The sequence below is a fragment of the Symphalangus syndactylus genome, chromosome X, assembly GCF_028878055.3.
Source record: "Symphalangus syndactylus isolate Jambi chromosome X, NHGRI_mSymSyn1-v2.1_pri, whole genome shotgun sequence".
NCBI classification, from domain to species: domain Eukaryota; kingdom Metazoa; phylum Chordata; class Mammalia; order Primates; family Hylobatidae; genus Symphalangus; species Symphalangus syndactylus.
In genome coordinates this window covers 113,239,742-113,265,683 of record NC_072447.2, presented here as the reverse complement: position 1 = coordinate 113,265,683, position 25,942 = coordinate 113,239,742, and the positions used below count along the sequence as shown (strand labels likewise).

The 25,942-nt window shown below is 39.8% G+C and overlaps 1 protein-coding gene across 1 annotated transcript in view; it reads left to right on the top strand.

Annotated features, from left to right (window-relative positions):
• The first annotated feature begins 13,141 nt into the window (after positions 1-13,141).
• GUCY2F (guanylate cyclase 2F, retinal) overlaps positions 13,142-25,942 on the top strand; it is a 102,460-nt gene continuing 89,659 nt past the window's right edge. Inside the window, 3 exon segments of the mRNA XM_055268492.2 lie at positions 13,142-13,266; positions 13,268-13,905; positions 23,637-23,938. Coding sequence (XP_055124467.1) covers positions 13,187-13,266; positions 13,268-13,905; positions 23,637-23,938 — 1,020 coding nt within the window. The 5' untranslated portion in view covers positions 13,142-13,186.

The window sequence follows — 25,942 nt, the reverse complement described above, 5'->3', positions numbered from 1 at the left end:
TCACCTGATTTTTCTAGTTGTTCACAGCAACAGCATTAGTTTGCTACAAGTTGCTCTATCTTCAAACAGAAGTCCCTTGTGTGGTACAATATTTTAATAAGTATTGGGCCTCCAAGAATTTTCTTGTAGATTTATTTTATTTATGAGATTCATAACTGGATGAGAAACCAGCTGTTTGCACTACCTCAGATATATAATGTTTAATGATGATAATGATGACAGTGTGTGTACCAGTCAGGGTTCAGGGCAGAAAACAGAAACCACTGTAAGTTTCTTTTTTTTTTTGAGACGGAGTCTCGCTCTGTCACCCAGGCTGGAGTGCAGTGGCGCGATCTCGGCTCACTGCTAGCTCCGCCTCCCGGTTCACGCCATTCTCCTACCTCAGCCTCTCCGAGTAGCTGGAACTACAGGCGCCCGCCACCACGCCCGGCTAATTTTTTGTATTTTTAGTAGAGACGGGGTTTCACCGTGGTCTCAATCTCCTGACCTCGTGATCTGCCCGCCTCGGCCTCCCAAAGTGCTGGGATTACAAGCGTGAGCCACCGCGCCCGGCCACCACTGTAAGTTTCTTAAGCAGAAAAGAATGCCCTTGCCTCTTTAATTACAAAAATGGAATTATACAGACCATTTCCTTAAATGTATCATGGCATACTTTCAGATCAATAAATGGACAACCTTTTCTTTTTTAAAAAAAATTTTAAATTTTTAGTTTGATTTATAGTATTCCACAGCATGGATGTTCTGTAATGAATGTAACCACCCCCCCATTGGTGGGCATTCAGGTTTTCTCCAGGTTGTTTTCTGCCACTAAAATAACACTGCAATAAATATCTTTGTGAAAACGCATGCTAATGCTTTTATTTCCGTGCAAGAGAATTTTCCAAGTACAACTGCTAGGTCAAAGGGTATACATATTTTGATATTGTAATATATACAGTTAGATTATGTTCCAAAAAGTTCCTAACAATTTACAGGAAGGAATTTAAAACAGGGTACTGAGTACTTATAAGATTGCTGGAAGGTCTAACGGTCTATTTCACAAGCGTAGTTCCAGAAAAATACAGAACTGAAACTTTAAGGGAATTACTACCTTTGATGTCACCCGTAGAGCTCTGCCAGAATCAAGAACCTGCTCTTTTCTCCTCTGCAGCTGCTGCAGCTGTTTCTGAATACCTACGGATCTAGATGAAGAGCATCCAATAGCTGTGACCCAGTGATTAGAAACTAGATCGGGATGCTGCTGTTGTTGACTTTGGTGGGGGTAGCACATCACTTCCTCTTGAGACCTAGGAAGGTGGAAAATGAACACTGCAGAAAACCTCATATATACACATAGTTTTTCAGCCCACTTTTAACTGCCAAACTTCATATGAGTGCATCTACTCGGTGACATCTAATCCACATGCCAAATCTTAGGTACAAAAGATTCCGGGGTGGAATGGAAGTGAAGCAAGCCAATCCATAGTATTAGCACAGTTTATAAGCACTATATAGTATTATTAACTATCTGATTCTGCATAAGACTGTGCAAAAACACTAATTTTGGGGAATCCTCTGTCTACCACTGGACCTTAGAAGCAGGGAAAGAGACAAAGAGAAGATTCACAAAGCAGAAAATGCATATGGCTTATAAAATTATGAGAAAATAATTTTTAAATAACTCAATAGTAATAGAAAAATAGACGTTAATACCAAATATCTTTTTCTGGCCTATACAATTGACAAATGTAAATTTGAGACAACCTGCAGCTGGTGAGAGGGCAATAAAATGGACACTTTTATTGACCGTTGGTGAGAGCATAAATTGGTCCAAATATTTTGGAAAGTAATCGGACAATACATGTTAAGAACCATTACTGATATTCATACACTCTGACTCAGTAATTTTACTTCTGGGAATCTATCCTAAATTAATAATCCTATTATACTGAAAAGAGGTTTATATTTAACGATACGCATTGTAGCATCATTTGTAATAGGGAAAATTTGGAAACAACCTAAATACTAGAGGAATGATTGAGTACATTTTGGAACATATACAAAATTAAATATTCTGTAGCCATAAAATAATGCATAAGTGAAGAGGTAATAATGTTAACCAAATTCTTTTATTTTAATCCATTGAGCACTACAAGTACAATGCCTAAGGCCTATGAACTTCCCAAGGATCTGCCAAAGGGGTTTGAAGCCTGACAAAAGTTATTGGCTTCAAAATATGAAGATAACTGCAAAATTAAAGTCTATAAATGTCTAAGTAAATGTCAAAAAATGTAATTCATCATTTTTATAGATTATTACATTTTGTGTTGACACATTAGAAAAATGGTTGGTTAGATTGTATCATTTGGTAAGAATTCTTTAGTATATATAATCTGTACTAAGAAGCATAACTGATAATAAATTTCAAAGGCAAAATTTTTAAATCATCTCAAATTTGTAGCAAAAAATATACTTATTTGACATAGGATATGGGGTGTGTACATGTCAAAGTATATGTGATAAAATGTAGAGTGGAGCTTCTAAATACAAGAGTGCCATGGGATTAGCATGGTCTAAAGAAATGCCATGTTTTGAGCACCCACTGTGTGCGACACTTAATATGCATCATTCTTTTTAATCCCCACAACAGTGCTGGGAAATAGTTCTGTTTATCATAATTTCTTTCATTTGAGGAAACCTAGGGCTTTAGGGAAATTAAGTAATTAACCTCAGGTCACACAGCTAGGGAATATGGTGATGGGGTTTGAAGGCAGGTCAGCTTGACTCCAAATCCTGTGCCCTTAGTGAGAACATAGGTATGTTTTAATGTCAAATTAAAAAAATAAGTTTACAAAATTGTATAGCCGGTTTGAGTATAACTTTGGAAAAATACAGGATTCAATAAAAACAAAAATTTTTTTCTGTTTTTTACTGTTCTGAATTTTCTAACATATTTTTACAACAATCAGGCAATCCGTATTAATTTCTAAAAAAAAAAAATTGGTCTTAGAGGAGTTTGATAATAATGTTAAAATATTGACATCTTGTGGCTACGTGGTGTCATTACAACCTTGGCTTTACTTTCAGTGTGGGAGCTGACTACTAGAGGGCAGCACTGAGGTTTATTCGGGTCACGTTTTCTGGGCTGAATGTGGCAGAAAGCTGGGTCACTTCTCCACTCAAAACTGAAGAAAAGCAAACTCATTTATAATGCCATAAATACACACACATATATGTAAACAAAATAACGTATACTGTAAATATACAAGCGTAATACACTTCAATAACTTCTTTGCATCCTGAAGCAGTATAGCAAAGTTATTCAGCGTCAGGCCCTAGAACTATGCTACCTGAATTTGCATCATGGCTCCACCATTTATCAGCTGTGTGACTTTGGCCAAAGCACATAAACTTCCTGTACTTTATTTTTTTTCTCTATCTCTAAAGTGAGAATAAGAATTTTCCCTACCTCTTAGGGATGCTGTGAGAAATAAATGAAGTAATGCTAACGGTGCCAGTTGAAAGGAGATGCTCAAAAATTGGAAATTATCATTTTGCCTGTTGCTCAAAGCTATTCTACTTTTATGAAACAATATATGTCTTGTTGAGTACTATAAGTATTTGTTTAGTACTATAAGCAGACAGAGAATTTTGTTATTACTAGTGAATCAGAAAAATAACTTTCTGTCAGGTAGGGTTAGGTGAAAAATCTAAAGGAAGGTCGAGAATCACAGTTCAGAGCCCTCACTGGAATGAAGCAAAATGTGTAAGTTTGCCTAACATCCTTTCTTGTAGTTTTCCTCTCTCATTCTAATTTATCCTTGTCCATCACCTCCCTTGTTCTCCAGGTTCTCACTTTCCCCAGGACAAGGAGCTACTTGTCCAAGCCTTATTCTGGATGATTAACTAGAAGCACACCATTCTGAAACATTTTTATACCTCATGCCCCAGCCCTGCATCTTAGTCTCCAAAGGAATGCAAGGATCGTAGGCTAATATTATGTAAGACCATTTCCCATGATGTATGTAATTAGGAGTTCCCTGTAGTGTTTAGCAGAGATATATATACATATATATATATATATATATATATATATATATATATATACACACACACACACACACACACACATATATATATACACATTATATATATATACACATTTTATATATATATATATATTAAATGTAAAAGGGCTACATTTTTTTCTTTGCAACTAATATTAAGAGGAAAGCTAAATTGATGTGACTGGCTTCACAGTTTTGTGGAGGGAGAGGGTGCTATTTTGGATTCTTTCATTCCATGGCGCCTTAGGGAGTAAAGATCATCCAGAGAAGACGAAATTTGGTAAATTGTTAGGCTTTGATATTGGAAACATAGACAGGAACTGATAAGAGTTCCAACAACATCTAGTAGAATCCATGAACATTCTGGTGGTGTAAGTCCGTGAGAACACTAAGGTCAATACTTAATCATACAGTGTGCTGATGTTTCTGACATAGCACTTGTAAAAGGTGTGTAGGAATAATTCTTGTTTGTACTCGTGAATGGATTTGAAGTACCTGTATAATTTTAGATTCATGAGGACCCCAAATGGTTTTAGATTTCTGTTCTAAAATCATCTTTAATTATACTGTAACTAAACCTTAGAGATCTAATGGGAATTTTTGAGTGTATGGATAAATCCAATGACCCCCATACTGTGATTAAGAGGCAGTGGTTAAGAGCCCTGACTCTAAAGCTAGACTACTTATTTTCACAGATGGTTCCACCACAAACTAGCTGTATGCACTTGGGCAAGTTACTTAATCTCTTTGTGCCTCAGTTTTTCATCTATAAAATGTGGATGATAATAATACCTACCCCATAGGACAGTTGGGATGATCCATTGAGTTAGTATATGTAAAGCCCGTAGAGCAACAAGTGTTTGTGGAACTCTTAATCAAAAGAAGCAAATTCACTTGAGAAATTTTATTTATGTGCTAATTCCCAGCTACTTCTACCTATAAATTTAGAATCTTATGTCTGTTCAGGATTTTGGAACATTCCTTGAATGATGGTCCCTTGAACATCCTAGTCCTCATCAGAACCTTCTCATAAAATCCATGCTGGGGTTGCTCATGGCACCATGCAGCACTACATAGAGAATGCTAACTGGGGCCCTCACTTGCACAAGTATTTCCATCAGGTCACCTGAAATTCTATAATTAGGGATTGTTTCCTTTGGGTAGTCACGGTGTGTTTCTGGAGACCCTATTAGAGTGCAAGCAGTCTTTGGAGGGATAGCACAAGCGTGCATTACTGGAATATATCAAGGATAAACGTGAGCTTTCTTGGAGCCAAATAGTCTTGCGTTTAAATTTTCTGGCTCTATTACTTACTGGAATTAGAGTGTCTGAGTTCAAATTCTGTCTCTACTGACCAGTGGCAGTGTGATTTTTGGTAAGTTACTGTAACCTCTCTGGACGTCTGAGAATTCAAATAGTATCTATCTCGTGGGTTCACTGTGAAGATCTAAGGAGATAGGGCTTCCAAAAATGCCTGTCACGTCATTGGCACTCAGTAAGTATGATTATTGCCTACTTTATCTCAGTCTTGGTATCCTCATTTACAAAATGGAAAGAATGGGTAATATCTACCTTCATGGTTGTTGTGAATATAAAGTAAGATAATATACATATAAAATGCCTGTCATACTTAAATAAAAAACTGATGGATAATAACAAGTGTTGGTAAGAATGTAGGTAAAAAAGAACCCTCATATGTTGCTGGTGGGAATGCCAAATGGTGCATATACTTTGGAAAACAGTTTGCCAATTCAAAAAATGTTAAACATAGAGTTATTATATGACCCAGCAATTCCCTGGGTATATGCCAAAGAGAAATAAAAACAGTATGTCCATATAAAAACTTTTACACAAAGGTAATAAAAGCAGTATTCACAATAGCCTAAGATGGAAACAACCCAAATTTCCATCAACTGATAATGTGGTATATCCAAAAAAGCGGAATATTATTTGGCCACAAAGGAAATGAAGTACTGATACAGGCTAGAACGTGCACGAACCTTGAAAACGGTGCGCTAAATGAAAGAAGCCACTCACAAAAGATCACATTGTATGATTCCATTTATATGAAATGTTCAGAATAGGAAAATCCATAGAGAAAGTAAATTAGTGATGGCCTGGGGCTAGGAGGAGGAGAGAAATGGGGAGTGACTTTTAAACAAGAATAGAATTTCTTTGTGGGGATAATGAAAATGTTGCACAAGCTTGTGAATATACTTAAAAAAACCCCTAAATTATATACATTTGTGGTGGATAAATTATATCTCAATGAAACTATTATTAAAAACATTTCTCATTTAATATAAGTCATTTTTAGCCCTTAACACCTCAGTTCTCATGTTGGGAATCCAGAACAGGGCTCTGAGTGAATGATGCCCAGGACAGAGAGGGACTTCTTAAGGAAAAGGAATACATCTAAAGTATGGGGAAACAATGTCTCTGTACAAAGGTGTAGAGGGAAGTAGGGAGTCTCTCTTGGAAGGAAAGGCAGTGAAGGTACTTAAGGGGAATAAGAGAAGGAGACAAAATTCACCTGCTTTGAATTTTGCAGGAAGCCAGCCTGGATCACCTTTTATAGGCTGGGCTGGAATCACAGCTGATGAATGTCTTGGCATTTAGAACTGTCCTGGAGAAAGGGCGATTGGTGGTTATTAGACAGAATGGAACAAGCAAGAACACAGAGGCAAAATCTGAGAGTTTGTGTCTGACTTTGAAAGGTAAAAGAAGGCAGTAGTCTGTGGAGGACGTATTTATCCAGAGGACTCTAATTGTTTGTTAATCTCTGGGTCATTGCATTTAGGTCAGCACTAACTCTGCTACAGGTGGGATCAATTTAAAGGATTAGAAGTGTCACTCTAAATCCTAATCCAAGTCTTGGTCTGTGGATGCTGAAGAGTGATTTTCAAAACGTTTACTAACGCTTTCAATTATTTACCCCATTAATGGAATTTATCAACAGACTGGAGTCCTTGACAGGATTGTGAATGCATAGAGGATGCAAAGAAATGGACACACTGAGGTAGCTATGCCAGTGGTCTGCATGCGCAGGCAGTAAACTGAAGACATTTGAGTGGTGAATTACTTGGTGAGTAGTTGACAGCTCTTGTTTATAAGAAAGATTGTGATGGGGGAAAAAAGACACAGCCCACCTGGGAGCTGAGACTCTGATTGAGATACATTAGTTTTACTGCAATATGTAGTAAAAAAAAATTAAAGAATGAAGGAAAGAAGGAAAGAAGGGTTAAAGAGAGCCTTCGAGATACTTTAAGTCAAGATTTGAGCTCAAAGGCTCTCATCCAAGCTTTCGTTTAGTTTCTGTCATGATTCTTTTTTTATTTATTCCTGATGTTGTCTTATAAAAGCTGTTAACTTGATTCAGGCTGTAACTAGAAAGACAAATCAATCTTTCATAGAAGTCCTTGGCTTGACAAGCTGCTATGAGGAGCCATTTCCCTCAGAGCTATTTGTCATAGTCTTTCTTTGTACATGTTTAACGAACAGTGGTTTTCTGTGTGAAGCCAGGCTTCCCACCAGATTGTGAAAACTACCTGAAATGAAATTATGCATCCCTATGCTCTAGCCGCTTTCCATGGAAGCCTGATCCCATGCAGGTGTTCATACCTGAATAACCTAGGCAATGGCCCCAGAACAACCGTGGGTCAGTAGTATTCTATTTCCAAAGTTTCATACCTTCAAACTTTGTTTTAGTTGTATCCACATTTCCCATTAACCCCAGGAAAGACTTTAGTGAGCTAATATTTTTCCTTAAACCAAAATCAGCAGGTGGAGGTTTAGGGCATCTTCCCCCTGTCTTGCCCCTTTCTTTCCCTCCCTCCCTTCCTTCCTCCCTCCCTTCCTTCCTTCCTTCCTTCCTTCCTTCCTTCCTTCCTTCCTTCCTTCCTTTCTTCCTTCCTTCCTCTCTCCCTCCATTCCTCCCTCCCCTTCTTTCCTTCCTTCTTTCTCTTCTTCCCTCCTTCCCTCTCCCTTCCTCCCCCTTCCTCTTTTCCTTCTTTCTCTCTTCCTCCCCTTCCTTCTTTCCTTCCTTCCTTCCTTCCTTCCTTCCTTCCTTCCTTCCTTCCTTCCTTCCCTTCTTTTTTTCTTTTTTAAAGAATAAGTTTCCTTCTGTAAAATCTTGAGTTGGGGGATCAAGACTAAATCCTACAGCAACATAGAACTTTCTGGTTGTCCAGGGAGTCCTAACAGAGTTAGAAATATCACCAAATGCATCACATCGGTACCAGAAAAAATGTAAGGGCAGACCTTCAGCTTGGGGAATGTTTATCTTGCAGTTAACAGAGGGAAAAGAGCAACAAAAACTGAGAGTGAATGCCAAGGGGCACTTCGTGGCATGTGGCCTGAGGAGGGACCCGTGTTGTACGAATTTTAGAAATGGTATAAAAAAATCCAACTTTTTAGAATTTGGGGTGGGCATTGTGCTTAGGAGTGACCTGGATTATAACACAAAAATGCCAGCCTTACACCTAGAATGGACAGTTAATCACTTTGATCTGAGGGGCACCAAAAGTTTCTTCATTTTTTTACTCAAAAGGTAGTCCATCCTCCTTTGCCTACCTGCAACTGATGCTTGAAATAGACATTATATTATTAGAGATTAATTATTTTGGCATAAACTTCTCCCCAGCCCTTATGAGAGAACAAACACCACTGGTTGGGGAGGAATAGAGGAAAGTGTCAAATATTATCGTTCATTTACATATTAGTGCAAATCATTTAAAGAGTTTCTTTCTTTAGAGTTGTTTTTCTCTCCATTAACTAGAGGGCAGAGAGAGCTGTGCTAGAAGTTTGAAGACAAACTTTACCCCTTGATAATTTTGCCAAAGGTGGGTCTTGATTAAGGCCTAAAACAGAGCATTTTAAATAACATGGTAATACAAAACATTTTATTTGTGCTCCATATCTCCTCTTCAGTATTAATTCAACATATATTTTTTGCGCACCTACTATGTGTCAGGAACTGCAAAGGGCACTGGAGATTTAATGTTAAGCAAAAGCAAGCAGGGAATTTACTAACTTGGTTTTCTCCCTCCTGAGGTACATGCTTGCTTTTCTTGTTTAGATTTCTTGGCCAGGCCCTTATACTCTCCCATTTTTTTTGTAGTTAGTCTTAGCACAGACCAACTTCTCAACGTGTGTTTGTTATTAATGATAATAAGATAACCAGTGATTTTAGGAGCCCAGGTTTTCAGTGTAGCATAACTCCGGCATTGTGGGGGAGTGGGGTCTTCACATCACAGATGCTTGACAGAGGATTCTAGGCCAAAATTTAAAATGATCAGGAACTGGATCTACCAGATAGAAGCAAGTACCTTGGGGGAATCCAACTCCAGTGAGAAGCTAATTAGAGCAGCAAAGGCTAGAAAATGTTGAATGAACTCAGCAGTTTCAAAGGCAGAGGTTTAGAAAAGTAACTGCCTAGACAAAGTACAGAATCCCAGGATGGATGGAGGTCAGAGAAGAAAGGGACTTGCTGATCTGCTAGTCCAGCTAAAGGGGAAAAAGGAGAGACCTAGAGTAGGCAACAATCTGTTCGGGTCACATGGTAAGTCGGTGCAGAATTGGGTCCAGGACCCTGGCCTTCTGATTCCCAGTGCAGTCCTCTTTCCAAATAGTAAGGAAGAACCAGTGTTTATTGAAAGACAACTGTGCACTTAGTATTCTAACTTATTTAATTCTTTATCTCAAAATGATTAAATTAAATGTACCCCACTTTGCAGATGAGGAAGTTGAAAATTGGGGCTAATATGCTGAAGGGTGTACCCTCAAGATTTCCATTCTCAAAGATTAGGATTAGCTTTATATAGAATACAGTGGAACTGGTGCTCCCCACCCCCAGCTGTGCAGCACTGTGCCCTGAGTGAGGAGTAAGTGGGCAGTCCCAGGGCTAGGCTTGAACACTAGTAGCAAATTACTTCTGGTTGGATAATGAATTTCTGGTGGCTCCTCCCGATTTACTCTGCCCCTCCTCAACTCTACCTAATTTATTCTTTCATGGGTGACTGGGAAACTTCTTTAAACTGCAAATGAATGATTCAAACTCAGTTTGAGTAATATAGCAGGTATAATAATGGTAGTCTCATTGACTTCATAGATGAAGGGCTATCTGTGCAACTTCTGTCTAGTACAGTGCTCAATCAACTAGGGTGCGAATCTCCATTCTACCACGGTTTGCCCTTAGGCAAGTTACTTACCCTTTCTGAGCCTCAGTTTCATCATCTGTAAATAGTGATGATAATTACACCTACTTCAAAGGACTGTGATGAGTTTTTTAAATACAGTTTTTAAAATGAGACAATACATGGAAAGAGTGTAGCCCAGCATTTGACACATAGCAAGAACTCAGTATATCTTAGACTTTGTTATTCTAAGTGCTAATTTCTGGATTAAATGCACAGATACTGGGAAGGAACCCAGGAAACTAGTGTGTTTGGGGAAGAAGAGGCAGTATGTCAGCTTTCTTGCTCTGTTGCTGTGAATAGGGCTCTGTTTCCCATATAGAGCTGTCCTCACTGTTGCCCATTCCTAGTGGTCAAAAGAGTGAGGCCTATAAGGACAGAGATATAATGTAGTTCAATATCCTTGTCACAATACAGACCAGAAATAGAGACCCTTCCCATATTACTCCAGATAATGAGTGGCTCCTACAGTGTCCTGGCTCCCAAATTTTGCCATGGCAGAGAAAAGAGGGAGACTGGAAGAAGCTGGGAAGAGAAGCTTGTGGCTCTTGACTAGAGCTCAGCTCTGGGTTGGGAGCTCTTTGAAGCCTGAGTCAACACCTCATGCTTCATCCATCCTGTATCTCACTCTCATGCATTCAACATAGTGCACAGAATAGATCTAATTTTTTGGAGGCAGGTTAGACTGGATTATCTTTGAGGGCCGAGGAATAAATTTGAGGCTCTTATGCATATAATCAGCTCACAATCATCTTTCCACTGTCCCCAAAGCAAAGTTAGAAGTTCTCCCCCATCCCACACACCCCTCAGCCACTGGCTTAATTTGTTTTGTGAACTGTTTGCTCCCCCAAGACTTTCTTGACTCTCGTTCAAATCAGCTTTCACCAATATATGAATGTTGGGGCATACTATTTGTGGTAGGTCTTTAAGATTCACTAGATATGCCTCAGATTGGTCTCTTCAGGAGTCAAGGTTTCTCATAAAATTAGGAGTGAGAGTCAAGATAATAACCAACAGGGCTGGCACAGCCAGAATTGTTGCTGCCCCAAACAACCAGTTTGGCCTGACTGGTGCACACCAGCGCTGATTATCAGCCCTGAGGAAAGCTATGCCATTATTTTGATCTTTGATTAGAATTAAGGATTTACTAAGGATTCTCCTTATTAACATCTCTGTGACCTATCTTTAAGTGTTGTGGGGTCTCGGGGTTTTGTACTTTGTCTTCTTTCTTTACTCCACAAAAGGCATGTTTTAAATTACCATCTATCAATTGATTACACTCAAATTTATAACTCTTATTCAGCTTTCTATTAAGAATTTATAACTCTTGTTCAGCTTTCTATTTTTTTTCCTAGGCTCTCCAGTATGTGCTATTATCTACTGGCTATTGACACTTGTTGACCAATTCAAGATGTCTATCAGAATGCATCATCTCTCCCACCTCCTTCCTCCAGTGTTTTCTATCTCAGAGACTTGTGCCATTTTCAATCAGTTTCCTAGGTCTGAAAAGCTCAAAATCATCCTAGAGTTCTCCTTTCTTTTCACTTACCTTCTGTATCTTGTCAGTCACCAAGTTCTTGTTATTTCTGTTTTCTTAATCTTGATATTTTTAATCTTAGAGGAAATGATCCCATTCCTCTAGGTCTTCACTACCACTCTCTTGGTCTGTCATCATTTCTCATATGGATTATTATGACAGTCTCCAAACTGGTCTCTTTGCCTCCAGTCTTGCTTTCTTCCAACTCATTCTCCACATTGTTGCTAGAGAGATCCTTTAAAATGGAAATCTGATAATACTGTTTCCCTGCTTAAAACCATTGGGTACACTATTCAATCATGGCATATCTTGGTGATCTGGCCCTTGCCTTATCTGACATCACAGACTCAAGCAGAACAAATGCTTTAGAATTCTAAGAATCCATATATATATATATATGTACACACACACACACACACACATATATATACACACATATATACACATATATATACACATACATACACATATATATACACATATATACGTATATATACATACACACACACATATATATATACACACACATATATATATAAACTATCTATCTATCTATCTATCTATCTATCTATCTATCTATCTATCTATCATCTATCTATCATCTATCTATCTTTACCTCTGGGTCTTTCTGCATGTTGTTCCTTCTGTTTGGAAGGCTCTTAGCATCTTAGCACCAAACTACTCCTGCAACCTCATTCACCTGGCTAACTTTTTTTCAGTACTCAATCCTGAGAGACTGTTCTTCCTCCCTTCTCTCCTCCCCTGAAATCTGAGTTTAGGTGATCCTCCTGTCTCTCTGTTTGGGCTACCTCAATCATAGCACTTTTTACTCTGCATTGTTATTTTCTGTTTACATCCGTTTCTATCCAAGAGAGCTGTATGGGAGAGAAAAATGGACATATTGAAAACTATAATAATGATACTATGTCTAATATAATGCCAATGACTTGCCAGGCTCTGTTATAAGCACTTGCTGTGTGTTAACTCACGTAATTTTCATAACACTGTAAGGTGGGCAGCTATTACTGAAGTTGAATAAATAGGAATTGGTGATAGATTGAATGTGGGGGAAGAGAAGGAGTCTCAGTGATTTCCAGTTTTCTGAAAGAAGCAAGTGGGCAAATAGTGGATGGATGTGCCATGTACTGAGATAAGGGGTACAGGAAGAGGAGGAGTTTTGTCAGGATGGGGGAAAGAAACTTTTAGTTTGGGCACTACCATTTTTTTTTTTTTTTTTTTTTTTTTTTGCCATTCTTTCACAACCGATTCTTTCCAGAAGCTTCAGAAATAGTGTGAGTAACAAACCTTTTCCTCTGATTGACAGGCATTTGGAAACACCACCGTCTGTGTCGGGAAAGCAGAATAACTCTCCAGTGTCTCGTCATTAGCTTGCTGGAAGCAGGAGGGCTATGTTCCTGGGACTCGGGCGTTTTTCTCGCCTTGTGCTCTGGTTTGCGGCTTTCAGGAAACTGCTGGGACACCATGGCCTTGTTCCTGTGGTGCTTGTGCCTTCTCTCTGTCATGTCCCTTCCGCAGCAGGTGTGGACACTCCCCTACAAGATAGGGGTGGTGGGCCCTTGGGCTTGTGATTCGCTGTTTTCAAAGGCCCTGCCTGAGGTTGCTGCGCGATTAGCCATTGAGCGAATCAACCGGGACCCATCTTTTGACCTGAGTTATTCTTTTGAATATGTGATTCTCAATGAAGACTGCCAGACTTCGAGGGCCCTCTCCAGTTTCATTTCCCACCACCAGATGGCCTCAGGATTTATTGGACCTACCAACCCTGGCTACTGCGAGGCAGCCTCGCTCCTGGGAAACAGCTGGGACAAAGGGATTTTCTCTTGGGCTTGTGTGAATTATGAATTAGACAATAAAAATAGCTACCCGACCTTTTCTCGGACACTCCCTTCTCCCATCCGGGTGCTTGTAACTGTCATGAAATATTTCCAGTGGGCTCATGCTGGAGTCATTTCTTCAGATGAAGACATTTGGGTGCATACAGCCAATCGAGTCGCAAGTGCTCTTCGGAGCCACGGCTTACCTGTAGGGGTCGTCCTGACCACAGGACAAGACAGCCAAAGCATGCGGAAAGCTCTCCAGAGGATTCACCAGGCAGACAGAATTCGCAGTGAGTGCTTTCTCCTGCTGACATTTAAACGTGACTTCAGGGAAAGAGATTACAATCTCCAAAAGGTTTCCTACCCTCACACCCTAGGGTAGCACTTCCCTTCCCATTTCTTTACACACTTGCCCTTTTTCACTCACACACAGGTCCCAAGACTGCCCTGCTTCAACAGAGCCTATTTTATGAACTGAATAACAGTACAAAGAACTCTGTGCTTCGTATGCCTGTGGATGCTAGTGCCTGCTCTTAGCACCTGAGTGAAGAATGATGTCAAGAGCACTGTAGCCATACATCCTTTCTTTCTGCCCTTAGGACCCTGGTATGGGGAGGCGAGGGTCTTCTTATGGCTTCATTTTTGTTTGTTCTAGTCACTGAGGAGAGATTTACTTTTGACTCCTTTCTGGATACTTTCCTTCAAAGGTACCCAGTGTCGTTGTGGGACACTTAACTTAGAATCTGTCTTCTCTGGACTCCAAAATGTCCATACCTTCTGCCTCTTCTCAAAGCAGGGCTTTTCTTTTTGCAGCACACAGTTAGTTGATATGGAGGGCACCTAGCTGATGAATGAAAGCATATTAAAATGAGAAGACTGTCTAAATTTTAACAGTTTCCCCTTCCAATGGAAGCTTAGTGTTCAAAGATGATTCTTGCAGAGACAATAGACAAAATGTGAAGCAAAGAACTTGACCCACTAAAGCTATCATTCTCAAAGTTAGTTGGGTGCATTTTGGCAAAAGGGGACCCTTCCTGGTCCTCTTGAATCAGATCTCTTTTACTCACACTTATGGCAAGCCCTTGTGACACCTGGTTTTCATTCTTTTCTATTCCAATTTTTTAACCTCCATTTTACCTTTCTCTGGAGATGGCTATGATTCATGGAAACGCTGCTCATTCCCCCATTGCAGCCACTCCACCACTTTAGGATGGATATCTCAGAAACTATTTGACAAACTGATTTCTTCAAGAATTAGTCCTGGTCCCAGTCATTTCCTTAACAATGAGTTTGTTAGAGAATGGTCCAGCTTAGGCCTGGCCTGTAACCAGAAGCCTGTTTTAAGTTTCAAGTGGCTTCAGTATTGGACCTTAATTATGACGATTACAAGAGGATGAGGGCAAGAGGAGTTTTTAGTTCCAGAACTACAGTAATCTGCCTCCAGCTCCAGTTGACAAGATTCCGTGATGTTTAGCAATCAGTGTGGCTCTCATTACTTCATAATAGAGCTTGATACTTTCAAAGCAGAGCATAGGATTATTTTGAAAGATATAAAATCATTTGCAGGAGGAGCCATGTCAGAAACAGGCTAATATATTTAGTATCATAACTTTATAATAGGTTACAAATCTTCTTGAAGCCCAATGTCTCCTGCAAGTTTATATTCCATGAATGTTTCACATCCCACCCATTTGTATACTTTGAAATGACATTTTGGCCTCTACCATAAAATGTTAAATAAATCCAGGCCCTGAAGCTCTTTGGGCTGCCAGACTGAGAAGAATTAGGATTGAGTGCTAACCACCCACAACCCCTTTGAGGCAGGGAGGAAGCAAATGCACATATTATTGCCCTACCATTAGAGAGTCCTTTAGGTCAAGGGTTCTCAGTTTGGCTGCATGCTAGAATTACCTGGACATCTTTTCAAGACTACTGATGCCACAGCGCCACCTCCAGAAATTCTACTAGAATTGGTCTGTGGTGGTTCCCAGCAAAGGTATTTTAAATAGCTTCCCCGGCGCTTGTAACGTGCAGCCAGAGTTGAGAAATGCTGCTTTAACTTAATAATAATGCAAATAAATATTTCTCGCTTTAAGTTCCCATTGTTTTAATATGACTTCGCTTAGTCAGATTGTTTTCTTTATTACAGTACAGATCTGCTTACTAAGGGAATGGAAATTTTGAGGATGCAGAGAAAAAAACCTAGAGAGGATGGTTATGGAGCAAACGAAGACCTTGAATAGCAAGGACAGCAACAGGAAGTGGAGGAGGGATTCAGAAAGAGAGATTAAAGGGAGTGAAGACAAAAGCTCTGCACTGCAGGATTTTCCTTTGTTTTTTGACAAAACATAGGCAGATTCAGATGAGGCATGCTGGGACCTCAGTGACATGAATCAGAATGTGGGTGGGGTGGGGGCAGGGGAACTGAGCCATTGGTTGGGCTGTGGCCTGAGTACAACCTCAGGCAGCTCACTGTGCTTTGTTCAAAGCAGTGTGTAATACCCATACTTGGTACAGGCACATGTCCGTATCTGAGGGCATGCCAACTGGTGGGTGAGATGTGACAGGGGGAATGGTGGAAGGGGAGTGAGTGTTAAAGTAAGATAGACCTTGCCCTTGTTGTCCACTTGATCATTTGTTGAAAACAATGCCCCAGCCCATGGGAACATGTAAAGCAGGATCCAGAGAATGAACAAAAATAGATATCAGAGCTTTAGCTAAGTGGCCTAAGGGTCAGGGCACATCTTTTGTCCCATTAGAAAATTGGAGATTTGGTGAGAAACCGAGCCAGAAGCCAGTGAGTACAGATTGGGTCAACATAGCAGTGAGGAAGACTGCAACACACCATGCATAGAGCATACCGGATCAAATCTTTAGCTAATTTTCCAGCTCCTCTCAACTGCTGGGACTGAGGCTGCTAAGTATTCGTGGATGTTATCTATCTGGACTGAGAAGAACTAAAAAGACAACAAACTTTTTGTGTGATCTCAGCTGAGAAGTTCTGAGGAAGGCAGAGCCTGACTTCTTCCCTATTTTGCTAGCTACGAGGCTGCTTTTTTAACACTGTGGACCCCCCAAGCAAACCTTCAGAGAGGACCCTTTGTGACATACAAAATACAGTGGAAAGGGACCCCTTCCTTTGGAGGGGCCTAGAAATATTTGGAAGTAGTAGAAATAATTCGAAGGTTTTTTTTTTTTTTCTGATCTGTTCGCAAAAGCAGTGATGGCATTGCCATGTGGCAGTGGCAGTGGTGGTTGTAGTGATGGTGGTAGTGGTGTGGGAGGGGAGAGAAGAGCAGCCTATTACTGGCTGGTATGACACTTCTGATTCTTATAAGTTAATATTTCCAATTAGGAACTCTCCTTGGCAACTTACCGGAGTTAGAGGAAGCGTCTTTCTCAGAAACAGGTCTAAGTTGCACTTACATAATATCAATGCAATGATAGATTTAATAGTAGATAATAATAGCAATGATAATAGCCATGTGCTCTTGGGTGGGAAAACAGTGGGGTGTTACTATATGCTGCCATAGAGACAATAAAATCAACCATACTATTACTTTACGTGTAAACAGCCGTCTACATTTTACAAGGCATTTGCACATAGATCTCATTTAATTCTCAGGATTATCCAGGAGATAGGCATTTTCTTTCAAGTTTTACAATACCTGCGAGTCTCACAGTAATAAGTACATATGTGTAAGCACTATCAACACTAAAGAAGGAATAAATAAATTCTCAGAGTGAGGGGATTCAGCCTCTCCCAGATTCTCAACTCAATTCTCTTAAGCCTTGGGAGCAACTACCAATTTTCTTTGCTTCTGACAAAGTCAAATAGGAGAGATATTAATCAAAGACAAAGGCCTTAATTTATAGTCAGGGCTGCTGTGTGTGGTTATGTAGGTTGCGCCCTGCACAAGGAAACCTAGCTGATTGGACTTGAGGGCCAAAATCCAGTCCAGTCTCTGCTCCTCAAACCATGAGCCCTGTTGGAAGTTTTTGTCCAATGGCACAAAAGGGCATTTACTTACCAAGCAGGCACCTGTAGGGTTGCATTCATTCAGAAGGGGTTCCTCTTCCAATTCCTGCGAAGGTTAGCAGGAGGCCCTACCTGCAGCTCTTTAGAGAACTTTTCAAATGGCTATTCTAAGCCCTCTCTTCTCCTCATCTTCTTGCTGATCAGCCCTGTGCTTGGCTGATTGTATAATCCTTTCAATTTGGGCTTACCAGGATGTTGGACCATTTGGGATTTCCTTTCAATCCTTCTGAATTGGGAATGCTTCATTACAACATGATGTTAAGTAAATATGACACCATTGGAATAGCCTTCTCTTGTTCTTCCAAAATTAGATACCTGATTGCTATCTTATTGCCTAGGACAGAATGGCTTCTTCTCGTTTATTGAAGATTCTTGTATATAAGAAAAAGATAGCAATAAAAATAATGGTAATAGTTAATATTTATTGGGAGTTTACTATGTGCTAGTAATTTTTCAAGGGCTTTGTATGGACTATGTCATCCAATTATTGAATCACTCCTGTTAAGTAAGGGCAATTATTGTTTACCTACTTTATGAATAAGACTTCTGAAGCTAAAAGGGGTTAAATAACTTACCCAATGTCACACAACTGGTGAATGAGAAAGCCAGGATATATATTCAGAGTAGTCTAAAGCAGTAGCTCTCAAATCTCAGTGGGCATCAGAATCCCCTGGAAGATTTATTAAAATACAGATTGTTGGGTTCCTCCTCCAGAGTTTCTGGTTCAGGGATGCTGGCGTGGGGCCCCAGAATTTGTATTCTAATACTGCACATTATCAGGTGACACTGATGCTGCTGGTCCACGGACCACACTGAGAACCACTGGTCTATTGATAGACCAATACTATACTACCTCCTGAAGCATACTCACTTGAGATCCTGTGTTCTATATGTGGCATATAATTCAGCCCTTCCACCTTTCTTTCTTAACTTTTGGACCCATAGATAAAATTCTTTATGTGCCTCAATGTACCAGGTGTCAGCCCTGTTTTCCTATATTAATAACAACAGTGATACTGATAATACTATGACTAGGAGCCTTAGCATCAATAGGGAAGTTGGTATAGGATTTGGTATAATGTAACACCAAATGTAAGTAAATATAAATGGCAAGAGGACAACTGGCTTTCATGAATGGCTAATGATCAAATTATTGAAGGCTTGACACAAGAGGAAATCTCTAAACATCTAGACTTCTTGCATTTAAGAGGTCTTATGTACATAGCAGTTTAGGAAAAACAGGAGAAAACATATGTTTCAAGGTATGGAGAAATATAAAACCTTATCTCAAGCTGGGCAGCAATGTTAAGGCAACAAATGCAATTGCAATACAAGTTTGAGTATGAAAAAAACATGGTCTGATGCAGATGGAATAGTCTTTGAATGTTATATTTATGTGCCATCATGCTGAGCTACTTGGACCACTTCAACACCAGTGGTAGTTAAGTAAGTGGTAGCTTCAGGACTTATGGCCAAAAACGTGTGGGGTGTCCTTAGCTGATAGAGATAGCCACACATCACCTAGTATAGTGTTCCAAAAGTGTACTTTGAGAGCCTCCTGCACTGAGTCACAGTTGGGGATGGGGCCTGGGAAACATGCACATTCCAGAGCCTCCCACCTTCCTCTTACACAGCCATTTATTAGGCTGGGTGGGAGAAAACTGAGAGGGAGAGGGTAGTAATGTACTTCTTTCACAATATGGCCAGATAGGAAAGAATCCTGAGAGAAGATGAGATTTGGGATAAATCTGCATGCTGCCCTCCTCCTCTGGTCTGTCTCCCCTCCCCGCCCTCTTAGCAACTGTTCAAATGAATGACAGTAGCAGGAAATATCACAAAGGGGTTACAATAAAGAACAAAGGCAGTAGAATGGGGGGGTGTCTCTGTGGACTGTGGGCAATATTGATGGCTCACAAATATGAATATGGCTCCTAAGGACTTCTTTAGCAGCAGCAAGTGGAATCATTTCCATCTCGCAAGGTGTGAAACTGGGCCCAGTTTCCTCCATGGAGGACACCATAGCCAGTAATCTGAGAGAAATAAGTGACTTTTGCCTTTTCAGTAACACAGTTACTCTCTCTCAAGAAAATATTTGACATACTATTTTAATTTAGGAAGAGAAATAGGAATTGAGTGACATGGAAATTGGCTTCTCCTGGAGTTTCATGGCATTTCCTGCTGCTAGTGAAAGAAAGGGTCCTAGACAGCCTGCTATGGTTGGTGCCACAATATGAAGACATAGACACTAGACAGCTCAAGTAGCTCAGAGAAAATGCTGGTGTCATATCCTGGTGAGATGCGATCTCAGAAGGGTGTATTTCCTGGTCCTTGTTTTGACTATAAAGTAGCTTGACAGGATGGAAACTTACAAATTAGTATTATTCAGTGACCACCTGTTGACCCAGGCCTTGTTTAGAATTTAAGGTTTCTGTACACTAATCCTTTCCTGACAACAACTTACAGGTCAAATCCCATTTTAATGAATGTAATTTTAACATAATAAAACTATTTGGTAAAATTATCTTGTAGAACAGATGTATCTACAAATCCCTGTTCACGAAGCACTCAATCTATTAAATTAAGATGCTGTTGTTTGAATTCAGTATTTATGCTTTCTACTTTAATCATGTTCAATGGCAAGATCTTGCCAGGCAAAAAATAGAGAAGCCTGTGATTATTCCCTCTTGAATTTTCTATTTCTTCTTCTATAAAATGATGGGGACGGGTTGGCCTACTTGGGCTTAAAGGGTCTTTTCAGTTATAAAAATTCAGACCCTTTGAAATATGGTCAGTGTGGGTCAATGAAAGAAAAATAAAGAGGAGAGATTCAGGGTTGAGAGTAAGGTACTGGGCATAGTTAATGATAGTAGGCATGAACAACAGGCGTGGCAGTATCTACCCGCCCAACAAATATCACTTCCAATTGTTCCTCCATCCTAACAATCAATATATGCCCATATCTCATATCTCAAGGAACCCACAAAAAATACCCAAGTGTACAAGCTCTCCTCCTGAAGAGGCTGTTAGTTTACGAACAGTCATCTAAACAACATTTATTGTGTGCATAATATGTACAAGGATATGGAAATAAATAAGACACAGTTCCTGACCTCAAGGAGCTCACAGTTTGGTAGTAGAAGCTGATATAAGTAAATAAGAGCAATAAATCTTATAAGTGCCAGGATAGAAATCATCTCAGGGTAAGGTGGGGGCTCTAATCCAGTGTCACAAGTCAGTTTCCCTGGAAAGCAGCCTGTCAGATGGCGCTTTGAGTGCAGGAAGCTTATTGAATGAGTATTTTCAAGGAGAACACCTGTGAGGAAGAGAAGACAATAGGATTGGGCAGAGAGAACTGAACTGCAGTGCAGCCACAACAAAGGCCTCAGCCAGTCTTAGGGGGAGCTCTAGAGCTGGTATGACACTTCAGAGTTGTCCAGAATTGAGATGAGTCTGGGCTGTTCTACCTCCATGTGGAATAGTCATTAGGTTCAGTCTCACCCACAGAAAGGGGCACAGTGTGTGATAATAATTGTTTAACAGTCAGATCTTCAGATGGAAAAAAGTTCTGATTTGTAGTATTTGCTGATTTCCATAGTGTAATCACTCCCACAATGGTCAATTTCAAGCTAATAACATGATGTTAACTGGCTCACAAAATCTCCGAAAGTTGAACCAGCAAAAGCGAGCCTCAGCCCACTACTGAGAGGATGTAACCTTGAGAGAGGTGCCTTTCCTCAGCTGAGGCCAACTCTCAGAGAAAAATCACCTATCAGCTACTAACACACCCAGCAGCTGGTGGAATGAGTGCCTCAGTGCTGAAGTGTGTATCTTGATGGCACATCATCATAGCACCTACTACATGTAATGTATGTTAAAGTATTTGCTGTATTGCAATCAGCACCAAACACTAGTTCTATTTAACATTTTCCATGCAGTAAAGTCATTTTAATATCCCTTTAAGTAAATTAAATCAAATTGTATCACTATCACTATTGAGTAACCTTGAACAAATCACTCAATCTCTGATTTGCAGAAGAAAGATGCTAATACTGATCTACTTGCTGAGGATACTGTTGGACAAACTGGCCAACTGAAGCCTCTGACTAAACCCATTTTCCCTGCCTCAATGGACCTATGACTATACTAATTTGACCAAACTAATTTACTTTTAATGGTTCAGCCAAATGTAGAGAGTGAGAGGTCTTCATTTCTATTTTCTTTTTCTAAATCCAACTCTTGCATTGTCAAACATCTCTGGCACTCCATTTTCCCATTATACAATGTGTGATTATAAACAAGTGAGGCTGAATCCCTTGTGTGGTTCATGAACTAGCTCCAAAGATATCCTTCGAGAATTCTAAGGAAGGTCTGAACATCAGAATACATGTGGAACCTCTTAGCATAATTATTTTGAAGGAGTTAATAGTCATTTGAAAACTCATGTCATGCTGTGGTGTGTGCATATGTGTGTGGTATGTTTAAATAAACTTCATAACTTATTAGTTACACTTTAAAAACTAAAAAGTACCAGCTGTAGCTCAAAGGGAAACTTTCTAGGGGTGCTTGGCAAGTGTAAAAAGGTGTTTGAAAATAGATGAAACAATATGCAAATGCCAAAGACAAGTCATTGAATGTAGTTAGGCACCCTTAGTTCTTGAGATTAAAGGTTCCATGTAAACATGTATAATTAATATTTACCAGTAGCAATAGAGTCTTTGCCTTTCTTCAAGGAGCTCAGAATACTTGCCAGGCATTATCTAATTAAATTACTCAGTGTACCTGTAAAATGCATTGGAATATACATTTTAAAGATGTGGGCACTGAAGCACAAGTGGGCTTAAACTAAACTTATTTAGCATGCCAAGGGCAAAATTGGATATAAGACTTTCAGTCTCATGATCTAGGTGCCATTTTTCAACCGTGGCCCCCTTGAATCCACTCTATTCTAGCATAACCTTGCCAAACAACATAGTTTCATAAGTCTAGGAAGAATTAAATTGAGTGCATAGTAGTTCCAATTACAGGGAAGTTAGATTTTAAAAAGTTGAACATCTCACCCATAATATTACAGAGAGTACATCCTTAATCTGAGAATCTGAAATCCAAAATGCTCCAAAATTGAAAACTTTTGAGCACCAACATGACTCTCAAAGGAGATACTCATTAAAGTATTTCAGATTTCAGATTTTTGGATTAGGAATGCTCAACAGGTAAGTATAATGCAAATATTATACTTAATATCCCAAATCTAAAAAAAGTCTGAAGTCTGAAGCACTTCTGGTCTTCAATAGTTTGTATAAGGAGTAATCAACCTGTAGTAACATTTATAGGTGAGTGAGTTAGTGCTTTTCATTGTCTACAATGACCTTGGTAAGGATGAGAACAGTTGGTCAAAATGTATTAGAGTGCATGTTTGTAGGAGATGGACGATAAAAAGCAATAGTGGCTGTGGTAACATCTCCCATCCTCTCTTACTATTCTCTCTTCTAATTCTTCAGTATATAGTAGCTACTATTTATTGTGTGCTATGTACTAAGTAAATGACTTGTCTCCTTTCTTCAATCATCACTACCACCCCATAAGTACATATTGTTATCTCCATTTTATGGACGAGACAGAGAGTGGTTAAGTAATTTAAAAAAGAGTACACAGTTAAAACTGGTGGTGTTACGATGTAAAGCTGATTTTTCCAACCCTAAAGCCTCTTTTTTTATGCTACTCCCCATTTATTATACTAGTTCTTGTTCCTGTCTAGGTATTAGGCTCTGCAGCCTGTAGGCATGTCTCTGTTGCCACTATCCCCAATCTAGAGTCCATGAGCATACCTCAGCCTCAGCTCAGGACAGCATCTTGCTTATCTTGGAGGCATAAGAAACCGCTTACAAATTGGTTAGAACACATTTATTTTTCCTCTCTGTAGTTTTTGGTACTGTGCTTTACTAACAGATTGCTTCCATAACCTCCTTGCTTTGTTGGTTTCAGTAATCATCATGTGTATGCATTCAGCTTTGATTGGGGGAGAGACTCAGATGCATCTCTTGGAATGGGCTCATGATCTGAAAATGACTGATGGAACCTACGTCTTTGTTCCTTATGATGCCCTGCTCTACAGTTTACCTTATAAGCACACCCCCTACCAGGTCCTAAGGAACAACCCAAAGCTCCGGGAAGCCTATGATGCAGTGTTGACCATTACAGTGGAGTCCCAAGAAAAGACCTTCTATCAAGCCTTTACAGAGGCAGCAGCAAGAGGTGAAATTCCTGAGAAGCTGGAGTTCGATCAAGTAAGTACACATTCACAAGTTATCATGAGCTGAGAACCTAAAACATCAGCATGGTCAATTATTTTCATACCAACAGTCTCAATTCCATAGGAGACCCAATCAATGGCAGACAACCACAGACAAATTAAAAACATCTTTAGTTTGCTGAAAACATTTGTGAAACAAAGGCATACTATTTGAGATTTTTTCTTTTATCTTTAAGCAGCCCATGATGACATTATATAGTCAGGAAGAATAAATGTATTTAAGAACAGATAAACAAAACTTTAATATATACTAGTGCTGTTCAAGGGAGCCTAATAAAAATAAGTCCTATTTGTGGTGTAAGTTCTGAGTTAATTTAACAATAAGGCGAAAGAGCTAGTATATAAGAAACTATTACCTTTATTTTTGATAACACTGGTATTGGAGGATGTGGCTTCTACCTATAGGCATTTGTGCTTCCCAATACTGAACCCAAGGATTAAACAAACTTCTCCATCAGGTCAATGGCATTGCTGGACCACTGCAGTCCTGCCCCACGAGGGCAGGTCTTTTGTAAAATGTGTAGTCTGGAGAGGAACAGCAGAGCATTTGCTTCTTGTAGGTAGTCTGCTCCCAAGAGAAAGAAGACAGGAGGGGCTGAACTACACATACTTAGTTCTCCTTCCAAACTAACCAGTCAGATTAATTCATTTTTCCTTTGTGGGGAGGAATGAGTAAGTGGGTGAAGACAGGCCACTTGGAATGGGGAAGAAGTCCTCCCTTCTGATATACAAGAAATAGTATTTATATATGTGTAGATAAATGTATGTATAGGCATATTTCAGATTCCAATCATAGCCACTGAAGGCTTAGAGAAAGAAAAAGGAGTGAGGAGGGGAAGAAAGTAGAGAAAACAATGGAGAGCAAAGACAAAAACAAAGAGGATGAATACAAAGAAGATGAGGAATATGAGAGGAAGATGGGGAGACAAAAGAAGCCATTTAGATTGGAAAAAATGCAGAGGGACGTTTCTGTACACTGGAGGTCAGATGTAGAAAGCAGACATTTTCAAAAGTACTTAGAACAACATACACATAAGTTTAAAATCTCTGGCATTTGCTAGAATACTGCATTAGTCATATTGCTTCCGGCTGTTAAGTAATAGCTCAATACAAAATGGTTCAAGTAATAATTCTTTTTCAAAATTTGAAGATAGGGCCCCAGGGTTGATTAATTCAGCAGTCAATGATGTCATCAATGAAACATGTTCATCTTTCCACTTTACAAGCCATAGCATGCTAAGCTTGCCCTCATGAGCTGTTTCCTCTTATGGTCCCAAGGTGGCTGCCACAGTTCCAGACATCACATATGGGTGGAAATGTCCAGAGGTGAAAGTAGACACTGTCTTTCCCTTGCGTCTCTTTTTAAGAGTGAGGAAATTGGCTGGGCACGGTGGCCCACACCTGTAATCCCACCACTTTGGGAGGCTGAGGCAGGCAGATGACGAGGTCAGGAGATCGAGACCATCCTGGCTAACACAGTGAAACCCCATCTCTACTAAAAATACAAAAAATTAGCTAGGCGTGGTGGCGGGCAACTGTAGTCCCAGCTACTTGGGAGGCTGAGGCAGGAGAATGGCGTGAACCTGGGAGGTGGAGCTTGCAGTGAGCCGAGATCACGCCACTGCACTCCAGCCTGGGTGACAGAGCAAGACTCCATCTCCAAAAAAAAAAGAGTGAGGAAATCTTTCCCAGAATCTCCCCAAGCAGACTTATACCTTCTTTGTCACGATTGTGTCCCATGCCCGTGCCTAAACCAATAATCTGGAAGGAGGAATGTGACAACTGTGATTGAAAAGTGTGAACAAAATATATAGCTGCTGGAAAAATGTGAACAAAATTGAGATTCTGTTAGCAAGAAAGAGGGCTGTTAGGTAGGCAGTTGACTGTGTCTGATATTCATATTCTTTTTTATCTGTCCTTTATTTCATCATTCTGTGGGCTGCTTCTCTGTCTGAATAGTGATTCAAATGAAATTTAG